Here is a 12,866-nt window from a genome sequence, read left to right as displayed (position 1 = left end):
GACTTACGTCCCACTCCCCATCTGAGCACCGGGTTAGCTATCTGCGCAATCTTGGGGAAACAGATCGCCATAGGCATGTCTTGCATTAGCTTGCAGATCACATCACTGTTTCTCAGAAACGCCACTGAATCGGAAGAGGTAAGAGGGGCAGATGGGTGCATTCTCTGTTTGCTTTCCTATCTCGAGTAAGATCGTCGGAAGTTTGATATTCTCAATATAACTGCATGAATCTGTTAAGCTGCTGACGTTTCAATTGTAGCAGCCAGTCGGCGCAAAGTATGAGGAAGCTCCAGCTCTCAGCCTAGATCATCATTCAGCTATTACGTATCTGCAAACACAAAATGGGAATTTGGGGAATCGAATTGTCAATCAGGCTGTCAATGACTCTGCCAGTACGACATCTCATACGCAATGCAACATGTCCTTGAAGAAGCAGAGTGCGCAAATGCGCATCATTTGCTTCATGATATTTGTTTTGGGAACCAATCCACCGAATAGTACGCTTCGTGGAACGGCTATCATACAACATCAGACTTTTTGTTTATTGCTTTTTGTAAGAATAGGGATGGCTTCCAATAGTACTGTATAAGGGACTACTCTACTGGAGTTGGCCAGTATTTCCTCCTTCATACCCTTGGAGCTACGTCGAGATACATGCGAATTGTTCGTTATTCAATGTTTGGGTCTCACGGACAGCACTTGCCTGTCAAGGCCGTTGCATTGGAATACTGACCGAGTATGATGTCGATAGGTGCGACGGCCACGTACTTTGAGCCACAGCAGTCGAGCTGAAAGAAGTGCTTGTATTTCATTTGCATGGCTCTACCAGATCCCGAAGGACGTCGTCATTGCGCAGACTCAACGCCGATATCAGGCATCTTCGTTCCCCAGACTGAACATAAATAGCCCGCTTTTCCCTGCTAGTAGATCATCCATCCATTAGACACTCAAACTCTCATACCCTCAAGCACCACGCCAAAGACCTTCACCATGCCCGCCCTCATCACCAGCGACTACGCTACTGTCTCCGATGGCTCCACCATCTGGGTCTATTACCAGAACGATGCCAATGAGCTTCGTGAGGTGACCTCCTCGGATGGATCCAAATGGACTGAGACTTCCAGCGCTGTCGCCGACAAGCTCAATGCCGGTGGTTCTCCTATCACTGCCTACTACGTCAAGAACGACGGTACTGCGGGAGGCAAGTCTTCGGTAGGATATTCCTCCCATACATTACACCTTTATTTGCTGATCTGATGAATCTATTAGGTTCATGTCATCTACATCGACGCATCTGGGATCCTTCACGAGATGGTCAAGACTCCTCTTGACAACCAAAAATGGAAGGAACGCGAGCTGTCGGATGATATCAAAAAGGCACCCATTCAGACATCTCGTCTCACCAGTGGTGTCTGTCATGACACTGCCCCTGGCGCTCACCAGTGGATCTTCTTCGAAAAGTATGTCCCGGTTTTTGTCCCCCTCCACCCCCCCCCCCCCCCCCGGTGCCTTCAAAACCCATTTTAGGAAACTCAACCACTCACCCGAAACAAACCTCCAGATTGGACTCAGAATCCGGCAGTCCTCAAATCGCCGAGCTCCGCAGCGGCTCCGAGAGCAGCTTCAAATGGACCTATCAAGTCATCCTCCCGGAGAAGCCGGCCAGCGCTCTCCCCGGTACCCAGCTAGCCACTAACATCACCAATCCCGCCAACCATCTGTTCTTCCAGGACCACGAAGGCGACGTTGCTGAGTATATCGGTGGTTATGATAGTTGGAACGGTATGCATTCCCGTATTCCATACCCAAAACCCCAAGAACAGACAAAAAACACTTGCTCAAGAAAAGCAAAGAAATAACACCCATACAATACAGACCACGCCGAAATCCTCACCAACGACAAAGTAGAAATCAACACCCCCATCTCCGCGGCTAACTCTAGTGTCCCGGAAAAGCCGTATGTCTTTTACGTGTCCCGGACCACGCCGCTGACCATCATGTGTTACGACCACGACAAGTCGACGTCGACTGAGGTCGGGAAGTACTTCCCGGGTACGAACTTGGATGCGATTACTGTGCAGGAAAAGGTGTTGTTGGTGCACAAGCCGCTCGAGAAACGGGGTGCGGTCTGGACTAGGGTTTTTGATGGGAAGGAGTGGGGGATGGGGGCGCAGGTTGTTGCTTAGGTTTTATCTTAAGTTGGGGTTGGGTTTGAGACTGGGAGGCGGTGTTTGGGGTGTTAGGGAATGGAAATTGTTGGGGTTGAGGTTTGAGAGGTAGGAGTTGGTTCGTGGTTGATGGAGTCAAGAGTTGAGCTAGGGATTGGTTCGTAGTCGGTAGGTAATTTGTCCATGGTAGGCATGACAGAATGAATCATCAATATTTCTTTGAGAATATGGATGTGCCTGATACCCTCAACTACCGTGGACAACCTAGTGTGTCTGTCTCTTCAGTTGATGCTCTACCTCCTGATGCAGGGTTTCATGCTAGAAGTTGAAGTATATGCAACGCGTATGGAACCTGACCTTGTGTCTACTATGTTTGCACGTCACAAGCTTCTAGAACGCTATCAGTGGGTCTTTGCTATTTCGATTCCAATTTCATTGATTGTTTAATTCGATTTGCCGTGTATTAAGCATACAATTTCACTAATAAACTCTGTCAAAAGACACCGACCTACCTTATGAGTAGCTGTAGCTAGAAAAACAATGCATTGATGTCCCATCATATGGCTATCAAATCAAACCTTCCACAAAAAGCGCTGCTGCTGCTGTCAACAACAATGACAAGTCAAGAAACATTCATGGTAGAAATAAATGCCCGAACCCGCATTAAAAGTCAGCTAAGCCCTACCCGACAGGACGGGCCAGCTTTCCTCGCAAACACATCCCCAATTGATCAATCAATCTGTCCACCGCTTGAACGGACAATTTATCCATAGATCGAAAGGAAGTGTGTCTGACTCCGCCTAGGCGAAGAAAAGGTCCCTCTCTATAGGTCCTTCTTGGCGCCTTCTTCCTTCTCGCCGGAGACCTTGTCACCCAGGGAGTGGTATTCACGAGTAAGTCCTTCGCACTGCTTCTTGAGGGTCTCGATGTCGCGGTCCTTAGCTGCGAGCTCTTCCTTCAGACGGCCAATCTCGCCGACATCTCCGGCCTGCGCAAGACGGGCGGAGTCCTTGCCGCCAGCCTTCTTGTCGCCCTCGAGGAGCTTGACGCGGTCTTCAAGGCGGAGAACATCCAAGATCATGCTGTAAGTGCGGTTGAGAATGAGAGAGAGGAAGAGAGTGAAGCCGCAGAGGTACATGTTCCGCTGGGAGTAGAATTTCCGGGCCTGCACTTCCATGCGGTCGGTGCCGAGGGCGGCAGCTCTAGAGGTTGGAAATTGTATTTAGCAAGCTGTGTCAAACAGGCAAAATGAAAGCTGTGCAATAGGATATGGGGATAAAAGGTAGAACTCACCCCATTCCACTACCCTCCTTGTGGAAAGCGGCCAGCTCGAGCTGCACACGGTAAACGCGGTTGACGCTGTCGATGAAGAGGATCAAGATGAAGATGAAGGTAATCTTGCAAGATTGTTAGCCTACCACCAAATGTCGCGATAAAACATCTCCGAAAGCTTACCTTCAAACCATACTGGAGCTTGGCAACAATGGGGCTCTCCGAGACGAAAGCGAACAACTTCCGTTTAACGGTGAACGGCAGAGGAACGATGAGGCCCATGAAGACACCCATCTCAAACACCAAGAGGCAGAATACCTGCAGATTCCTAGTCAGATATAGAGTTCTCCCGTGTACAATGATGTGTTTTGATAAATTGCGTCATGCGGTAACCGCCGGGAGCTGCCAGGAGAACATCCCCGAAGATCGTCGAGCAGGCAAATTGAGAGCCAACAAGAGGAAACAACATACAAGGCTGTAGTATAGAGTCATTGTGCCTAGGGTTTTCAATAATGGCCTGTTGTCAAGAGGAATGAATCGATTTTGAAGCCCTCAGGCTGCCGGTGAGGCGTCGTGTGGGGAGGGGGAAAGGGATTGAAAATGTAAACAAAGGTCGATAGGTGCTAGGAATGACCTCCAGGGGTCCAGTAAGATGAGAACTAGCTCAAGATTTATTGTCAAGAGCTTTAAGAGCAGGATACGGATGGAGTTCGAGTAGAAATGAGATCAGGGGCGTCGGAACGATCCAGCAGAGACGAGGTGGTCTTTTTGGAGTTTTCGGGTGCGAGGAAGACGTCATTACCGCCTGAAGCTGGGGACACGGCACGTGACGTGTCTGCCTTGAATTTTAGGAATGCGCGGAACACGTGCCGAGAGATCCTCGGAGCGTAACCTAGGCACGTCACTTTCTTCTACTCTATCACTGCATCGTAACACATATGTACATTCATGTCTATATGATATCTAAGTTTTCATAAATCTTCGATTTTAACCTTCCGCTTCGTCGTAAGAGTTGGACTTGTGTTTCGGCTCGAACTTGAAGTCCTTGTGGGCTGGACCGAGGAACATTTCCCTGTTGATCAATCCGTCAGCATTCGATGCAGGTTACACGATAGTGATGGGGAAAGTCCAGTGGAAGGCAACTTACGTAATTTTGATCCAGTCCTTGTAGTTGGGGCTGCCCATGAGCGTCTCCAAGTCATTACGACCCTTCCAGATGGGCGGCCGGTCCTGGATGTTGGGGGGTAGATATTCGAGAATTCCAATCGGCACGTAGCGATAGGTGAAGCTGAGCCATTCGAGCAAGAACCGTCTGGTGATGCCAACGCCATATTCATCAGATCCCCATGCCTCCAGACCGTACTTGGCGAATTTCTCGACCAATGACAGACGCTCGGATGCAGACTTGTCCAGGTACTGGCCCGCCTGGATCTCCTCGAAGATCCAGGGCTTGATCAGAGCTCCTCGGCCGACCATGACACTGTCAACGCCGGAGTTGTTGATATGCTCATCGTAGTCATGGTGCGAGTAGCAATCGCCATTTCCGAGGAAGAATGTCTTTCCTCCATTGGGCAGCGTCCGCGCGTCGGGCTCGCGGATGGTGTCCGTAAGATCATCAGTCTTCTCGTTTAAGCGCTTGACGAGAGCGGCACATTCGGCAATATAGCCCCAGTCAGCGGATCTGGTGTATCTTTGCTGTCGGCTTCGTCCATGAAGCGTGATGGCTGCAGCGCCCGGAGGGCCAACATTCAGCTGCGAATATTCGTAACCTCCGAGAATCATACGCTCGACCAGTTTAGTGGCGTTCGGCGCATTGTCCCTGGTTCCCATGCGAATCTTGACGGTAATGGGGATCTCCTCCGACACGGCATTCATACCACGCACGATTTTCTCCAACTTCGCCGGATGTTCCAACAGAGCAGATCCGGCTCCTTCACGGTACAGAAGATCAATCGGACAGCCGCAATTCAAATCGATGACGCGCAGGTTGGGTGTGTAGCGGGACAGAAACTCGGTAGCCTTCAACGCTTGCCAGGGTTTGTTAGCCGCAATCTGAGCACCGAATCTGATATCTTTAGAGTTGTCATAGCCCTGCACAATGTTGTCCTTCATGGAGACCGTCGGGGGAAGCATCTCCGTTTCATGGGCTCTCATCAACGCCCACTCGGATTTGTGGCCTTGGACCAAGGGCATGCTCATAGCCATCTCAGAGTAGGTGAACTGTGCGCCGAGCTCCGTGCACAGTCTCCGGAAGGGGAGATTTCCCTGTGTCGTCAGAGGGGCCAAAGCAGGGGTTTCGGGTCCAAAGTATAGCCGTCGCTTCTCGGATGGCAGAAACGGGGGCTCTGTGTATTGGGCCCGGTTATCTTCCCTTTGTTCCTTCTCCGCCTCGCTGTCATCAGGTTTTGCGTCCCCATCCTGGTGTCGGCCATGGTTAACTTTTTCCAACTCTTTACCACTCTTGTCCAGCCAGGTGTTGAAAGCATCGGCCCGTGGCGTCGTGGTCTTCTTCCTTGCGAGCGCATACTTAACGTCTGCCGGAACGTTATTCGCGCTACCATCTTCCGTCGCATGCGGGACAAGAGGCTGCGCCTTCTTCTGGCGTTCCTCGTCCTCAGTCAACACCAGCTCCTTCTTCCCGTCCTCGGTCTCACGTTCCGTCATGTGAGAGCCAACAAACCGGCACTTCCACCCGGCAGGACACTTGCCCCTTGCATCCCAGACAGGACAGAGATTGTTGAAGGTGGTGAGGTCCTCGCGCTTGTGTTCCTTCAGGTAGGTCCGTAGGTCATGCTCGTGGCGACATTTCTCACCCCAGTTACACGTGCCCGGGGAGAACTCCGGCGCAGAGTACCGGCTCGGGCAGAGGGTCTTTTCATCCTGCGATCGTCCGAACGAGCGTCCCTTGTTTGCGCCGGTGTTCTTCTTCTTCTTTTCCTTCTTGTCCTTCTTGGCTCCTCCGTCGCGATCGTCGTGGCCGGCGGCCTCCGCGGCGTCGTCAGCGTTTTGTTCGGGTTCCGTCCTGGGGGTGGGGAGTTGCTGGATGAGGAACCTGGTTGAGGGGTTAGTCTGTCACGTTCAAGACAATTCCGCGTAGACTTCTTCGAGGCACACGTACTCTGGCTTGATGGCGGCGATACCCTTCAAGCGCCGACCTCCGGTGTTCGCGTTCTCCTCATTGGAAGCCGCAGGTTCGTCCAGCTTGGCTTTCTTCAAAGGGGGCCCTTCGGTAGCATCTGCAGCCGATGCGCCGTTCTGCTGTTCGGAGATAGGCGCAGTAGATGGTTCTGCTTGCGGCGGCTGCGCCTGAGCGTCGGTCGAGTCCATTGTCGGTGCCACTGCTTTTGTGCAGGTAACGAACGACCTGTATCAATCGGAGTAGACGGTAATGAAAGCGAGGGAAACGGCGCCTGTCGTGTTTGTAGACTTGCAGCGATCGATCTGCCGCCAAAAATTTCGAGACGCAGCCGAACCAAAGCGGAGAGAGGCCGCAGTTTGCATGCTTTGCATTGCAGGGGTGGCGGGGACTCCGTGTGGCGCACGAAGGCGGTCAAGGGCGGCCTAGTCGGTGGCGGTGCGCAGTCGTAGCTACTACTACTGCATGTAGAGTGATGATGTCGAAGGGGAAAGTCTGCTTCCCCTTTACATTACCCGTATTGTATGCCATACAGCCGGCGGCATACGCGGTACGAAAAGGCGAAGGTAATGACGGTAATGGTACAGAAGTGGATCACACCCACCGAGGGTGAACCTTCTTTCGCCAACCACGCCTTTTCCGTCGCTTTCATTTCGCTCGTTTTTTCTAGAAGACCTCGGCCTCCAGCAAATAATAGCCTTACCAGCCTCTCTTTTCGCCTCGACTCTACTCAAGACGGTTTTAGATCGGTGCTGCCCCCCCCCCCCGTGGACTACTCCACTCAGCCCACCATCTTGGGATCCATTCCCTAAATCGCCTTTACCCCTTTCTGCAACGGTGGAAATTGGACAGCCATGAGCGGTGGGATGCAGGGTGATTATTGATCGCATCCAGCCAAAAATGTGTTTGTCGCCAACCAAAACAGACAATACGAGCGACAGAAACAGAAAAGTGGCCTACGACAAGGTGTGTCTTTTCTTTTTCCTGTTTGTCGATCAGGGGAAGACAAAACCAATAGCAGAACAGCTGGTAACTCAATTGCATCTTGGCACAAGGATCACAAGACAAATAGACGCGTTCTGTATCCAGTGTCTGAAGATAAGTAGACAAGACGGAGTACGCCGTACTAAGCACTCTGTCGAGTGTACGGAGTAGAGTTGGACAGATCCTCTGTGATCTATCCCCACCGGAGAGGTACGACTGCACATTGCGAATCGTACGCAGCGGTGCGACACAAGACTGTGTACAGCAGTCTGCAGAGGCTCAGGTGGATGGGCCCGAGATCCACCTCTTCAGCATTCTTCCGCGTCTGCACTCTGCACCTTCACATCAGATGGCGACCAGCCCACATGTAAGGAACAAAAGCACAGGTGGCGTTTTTGTGATCCGCGGATTCGGCAGTGAGGGATGGCAGTTCGCCCTGTCAATGGTTGATCATGCAATACATCGCCTGAGACCTTAGGGCTGTCCTGCCTGTAATCGATATGCCTCCATGGTGATATGATGTGCCATCTGCATTCTGGACATCGCTCGGATCTCCCCAATCTGGACTTTCCATTGCCTCGGGATCGGGAGGTTTCGCAGGATATGTACGGTGTACTGTAGTTTGTACGGACTACGGAGGAGCCATCTCCACAATACCGCTCGGGAAGGAATTCGTCGCTGAAGTTGATGGATGGTGAGCTGTCAAACTCGGGGTGCCGACCACCTACCGTTACTATTGTCATGTAAAACCATCGTGGTAAGGCGGAAACTGCAGATCGGAAGTGCTCAAAATTTAGGTTCGCTTACAACGAGCCGAGCATGCGTCCGACCTTCAGTCTTCAGTAGTATACACTATTGAAACCCGAGAGGCAAGGTGATTGTGGATGGACTCCGTCGCCTATCACCAATTCAGGTTACCTTGTAATATATGAAGAACAGTGCGGTTCCAAAAGGTGGCGAATCCTTCATCGGAAGCTATGACTAACAGCACACAACGAATTACTCCATAGTTATGTAGCTACTGGATGGTCGTCAGTCCAGATATTTCATTCAATAGATCACATCAGTTGGTACCACAAGATTACCGAATATTGATCATGCGAGCCCTGACATCCCACCCTTGCGTTTTTTCCTGCGGATAGAGCGTATTCCATTAAATCCGTACTACCTCAAGGAATCCTTCTGCCGTGTTTCTAGCGTCGAAGCCAAGACACGGTGTATTCCGGCGTCATGGCAACATCATTGGAGAGCGAAGGGAGGCTGTGTGTCGCTCCCGACTTTAGCATGATCGATCGGTCTGCGAATAGGCGGGGGATGATCTTTATTATTAGGCATTTTTTCTCTGCTCCAAATTTGGGGGACAACTTGCGTCTTATCACAACAGCACGGTATCCGACTGAACTCCGATTAACTAGACTTTTAGTAACAACTACTTCCGTGAAATCCATCCAATACTACCCAACAGACACGACGCAGGCTGCTTGGGCTAGCGCCGGAATCATAGCGCTGATTCCCCTGGGCACCGTTGTCTTCGTACTTTCGGACAGACCGCCAAGTTGTGTTTGACTTGGTTTGATTTGATTGCCTGCCCATGGATTCCCCGGACAACTTCCCCTCGACCGATTTGATGTCATTCGGAATGAGGGGGTAGACTGGGGGGAAGTGGAGGGGACGATAAGGTGATCTATCGCGCCCCCGTAACTAGCGATAGAGAACAGAGATAAAGAAATGGCCCCTAATCCTGATATTCGATTTAGAATCATACGATTAGGGCAACGTTAACCACTCCGAGGACCCTGGCCCCGACTTTCCATGAACGATTGGGGAGCCAAATCCATAGTTAGTCCTAAACCGTAGCGTTTCCACACGCAGGGGGCCCTGCACGCATGCACTTAGCAGTTACCACTTAGTGTTTAGCACCTTAAGATTTACACCGTGTAGCACTGAGCAGTAGTTCTCATCTTCCGGTCATTTTGGAGTTCCTGAAGATCGAGCTTAACGGCTGTACGGAGTAACACTCATTTTTAGGACCGTGTGGGGAAGCCTTTGGGGCGACAACTGTGCATCTCAGATCTATGTAGTACTTGTTCCGGGGACGATGGTCAGCCGCCCCCTTTTTGTATGACTCTTTCTAACTTACTCCATACTTTCGGATGAAATAATCATGAGCCAGTTCCATGACGCATCCCGGTTAATAATAGTCAGGAGTAGGTCAGATCCCGGGGGAACCATGGATGGCATCACTCCAATTCCGTATTCCCTTTCATCGGCAGTAAAAGCCGACAGAATGAGCGAAGGAGAGTCGAGTCCAGTCGAGTCCGAGTCATCGTTGGGACGTGGCAGCGTTGCAAGGACGAGCTGGACAACGCAGGAGGGAGTGACTCCGACGGATGGTAAGATGATGCGCAGGATGACGCTGCCCTCTCTCTGGCTCATCATCGACTTTCTTCGAAGAAACACTAGTGAGGCCGCTAGCCTGCAAGCGGTGTCAAATCCACCGCTTCTAACGGTCCCACCACTCCGTCCACAGTACTGTGCCATTTCCCATGGATTGTGTTGTAAGATGTAAGACATTCCATAATTCATCCTGAATTGCTACTCTTGTGAGTCTTTTCTCTTGAGAAGTGAAAAGGGACGAGGGAAAGAGAAAGGGACTAGTTTCAAAATTGTCGGGGAGATTTCCTCGGTCGGGGGAACCACCGTCCCGTGTAACTTACCTCCCCCCGTGACGTGTATTACGTATGTATTTCACGTGAATTACGAAGTGCCCGCCCGGATTAATTACGGCCTTCGCCTGCACTTCGAGGCCCATCACCTTCCGCCAGTTGCCTCATCCTCTCCCTCCCATCTCTCCTTGCGCTTCCATCTCGTTGGATTCGTTTCCAACGCCTTCTCCGGCTGCTAGAAGATCCTATCCTTCCTCGTGTCTATTCTTCTTCCACGTCGCTGCGAAGTTGATCGGCGTTATATTGTTACGTGCCGCCACCTTTCCCGAATCCGTCACGTTTCCGCAGTCCAAAGCGGGACAACATCCGAGGGTGGACACTCCCCTGTGTGAATCCGCCCAAAACCGTCCGTCGAGGGTTCACTTCTTCATGCCCAAGTCGTCCGAGGTGACGCTGAAGCTTCCCTTCTCTTCCTCCTCTGCTATCCTTTGATCGGAGTTCTCAACTCGCGCCTTTCCCTGGGTCCTCCGACCATCCCGTAACCGCTCCTCTCGGGTCTGGCGTACCGTTTTGCGCAGATCGGACAGGGAACTCGTTCTTCGGTCGCTCGTGGCCTCGAAATTCAACTCGAGACTGGTCTCTCCTTCACCGGCCATCGATCTTCGCATCCCGTACCTTCCTTACTCCGGATTCCACGACCTGCCGGTTCCTCTCCTTCGCAGTATTCCTATCTCATCACCGTCACCATGACCGGCGCTGCCGCTCCGATTGACATCGCCACCCGCCAGAGCTCTGTCTCGCCTCCGGGACAGCAGGCATCGAACCTCACCTCGGCCCTGCAAAGAGCTGGCAATGGCGAACGCACGGGTAGTCTATCTCATGCCAACGGCGTTGGTCTGAGCATGTTCAAAGCTCCCCCTCCTCGAAAAGACTCCATTGGTACAACTTCTGCACACTGGGGAAACGGTACGAAACCGATCTCTGTGTCGGGGAATAACCGCGATAAACAGCAGCGCCGCGAATCTCTGGCTGGAAGTCTGGTGGGAGGAATGAGCTGGGGTGGCGTGTCCGTTGGCAGTTGGATACGCGACGAGTAAGTTACTTCATCATCTGTGCCACTAAATTTTGCCGCTGTTTCTAGCGGGGGGTTATCAGAGTCCCGCATGCGCAATCCAAGCTGTGGAAACTGACAATTCCACACTTCCAGTATCCTTATGACCGGCACTTCTCCATTCCACATTCAATCGCCTTCTTTTCACTCGTCCTCATACCTGCCAAAGCTAGAAGCAAATTTCATGCGAGATTTCCAGTGTTGTAATGTGACCCTGCCGACCCTCCACGACCTTCTGCAGCACTACGAAGAAGCCCACGCTACGAAATCTCCCCACCAGGGAGGACATCGCCCGAGTCAAGCGGATGGCCGAGCTGCTTTGGCTGCAGCCGCGATCGCGCAACAACAGAACCAGCAGAACCAGAACCAGAATCGCGGGCTGCAGCCTGACAGGACTCTCGATTTGCAGCGAAAATTGAGTCAGACCCAAACCATGCAGCCACATTCGGACATGGACACCATCGACGATATGGAGTTAGATGAGCCGATGGGTGACGGCGATCCCACATCGTCCCATTTGTTCTCGCCACCGTCGCAAGATAGCAGCCAAGGAGGCTTTGGTAATTCCAACCAGAGAGTTCCTCATCTGAACCTGTCGATGCTACCCAGTCATCAGGGCTTCAAAGGCTCTCAGCCAGGGACACCGGTGGCTTCCGGTCGCCCCCTGTCATTGCAGAATAACCCCACCGTTTCCTCCGTAAATACGCCGACGTTGATGGCAAATCCCCTGCAGAACTCGCAATTCCGAACTACGCCGGATTCCTCTGCTCCGGGCACCCCGGCAGAGCTGGAAGAGAGCATGATCAGTCCGTTTGGCGACATGTCAATGCAAAACAACCCGATGATGCAGGCCCAGGGACAGTTCGGCAGGTTCAGCAATGACATGGTCGATTTGTGCATTGACGAACCCGCCAAACGACTATTCAGTCCCACTGGAGGACTCAACTCTCCTAACGCCCACTTCAAGCTTAGCGGAGCGCAGTACGGTCCTAACAGCGAAATTGCGCGCCGAATTCGCGAGCAGCAGTTGTTGGCCGGTGTTCCCGACACCACCGCTTTGCTCCCCAATGAAGAGCCTAAGCCTTTCAGGTGCCCTGTCATCGGATGCGAAAAGGCGTACAAGAACCAAAATGGTTTGAAATACCACAAGGCTGTAAGTGACCCCTCGATTCCTCTTCGTGTTACTCAAACTAATCATACCCCCCTCAGCATGGCCACAACAACCAGCAATTGCATGATAACGCAGACGGCACTTTCTCGATTGTCAACCCAGAAACATCGGCCCCGTATCCTGGCACCCTCGGCATGGAGAAAGAAAAACCCTACCGTTGCGAAGTTTGTGGCAAACGATACAAGAACTTGAATGGCCTCAAATACCACAAATCGCATTCTCCGCCATGTAATCCTGATTTTCAACTTGCCGCTGGTCGCAACCTCTTTGGCGGAGGCGTTATGCAGGGTCAAAATATCAACGTCGCCGGAGCTGGCCTGCCTGGCATTGGTGAAGAAGGGCTTCTATAGACAGTCCT

The 12,866-nt window shown here is 51.9% G+C and overlaps 5 protein-coding genes across 5 annotated transcripts; 2 read left to right on the top strand and 3 right to left on the bottom strand.

The window, feature by feature from the left end:
- Window positions 1-990: 990 nt before the first annotated feature.
- Window positions 991-2,186, top strand: LDX57_009904 (uncharacterized protein; the record flags this gene model as incomplete). Its single annotated transcript, XM_046091646.1, has 4 exons — window positions 991-1,212; window positions 1,270-1,460; window positions 1,562-1,782; window positions 1,876-2,186. 4 exons carry the CDS (start codon window positions 991-993, stop codon window positions 2,184-2,186), a joined length of 945 nt encoding a protein of 314 aa, XP_045947623.1.
- An 805-nt stretch (window positions 2,187-2,991) lies between these two features.
- YET3 (putative BAP31 domain protein) lies at window positions 2,992-3,932 on the bottom strand (the record flags this gene model as incomplete). Its single annotated transcript, XM_046091645.1, has 4 exons — window positions 2,992-3,370; window positions 3,462-3,565; window positions 3,624-3,758; window positions 3,912-3,932. 4 exons carry the CDS (start codon window positions 3,930-3,932, stop codon window positions 2,992-2,994), a joined length of 639 nt encoding a protein of 212 aa, XP_045947622.1.
- Window positions 3,933-4,583: 651 nt separating this feature from the next.
- On the bottom strand, window positions 4,584-6,767 carry dus3 (tRNA dihydrouridine synthase DUS3; the record flags this gene model as incomplete). Its single annotated transcript, XM_046091644.1, has 2 exons — window positions 4,584-6,492; window positions 6,559-6,767. 2 exons carry the CDS (start codon window positions 6,765-6,767, stop codon window positions 4,584-4,586), a joined length of 2,118 nt encoding a protein of 705 aa, XP_045947621.1.
- A 3,878-nt stretch (window positions 6,768-10,645) lies between these two features.
- LDX57_009901 (uncharacterized protein) lies at window positions 10,646-10,882 on the bottom strand (the record flags this gene model as incomplete). Its single annotated transcript, XM_046091643.1, has 1 exon — window positions 10,646-10,882. The coding sequence occupies one exon, from the start codon at window positions 10,880-10,882 to the stop codon at window positions 10,646-10,648; it is 237 nt and encodes a 78-aa protein (XP_045947620.1).
- Window positions 10,883-10,972: 90 nt separating this feature from the next.
- On the top strand, window positions 10,973-12,858 carry SFP1 (zinc-coordinating transcription factor SFP1; the record flags this gene model as incomplete). The annotated part of the gene is made up of 3 exons (XM_046091642.1): window positions 10,973-11,319; window positions 11,434-12,490; window positions 12,547-12,858. The coding sequence occupies 3 exons, from the start codon at window positions 10,973-10,975 to the stop codon at window positions 12,856-12,858; spliced, it is 1,716 nt and encodes a 571-aa protein (XP_045947619.1).
- Between the last annotated feature and the right edge of the window lie 8 nt (window positions 12,859-12,866).

This window comes from Aspergillus melleus (assembly GCF_016097325.1).
Source record: "Aspergillus melleus strain CBS 546.65 chromosome Unknown contig6, whole genome shotgun sequence".
Taxonomy (NCBI): Eukaryota; Fungi; Ascomycota; class Eurotiomycetes; order Eurotiales; family Aspergillaceae; genus Aspergillus; species Aspergillus melleus.
Note: the sequence above shows the minus strand (reverse complement) of the source record. Positions and strands in the feature narration are given on the sequence as shown.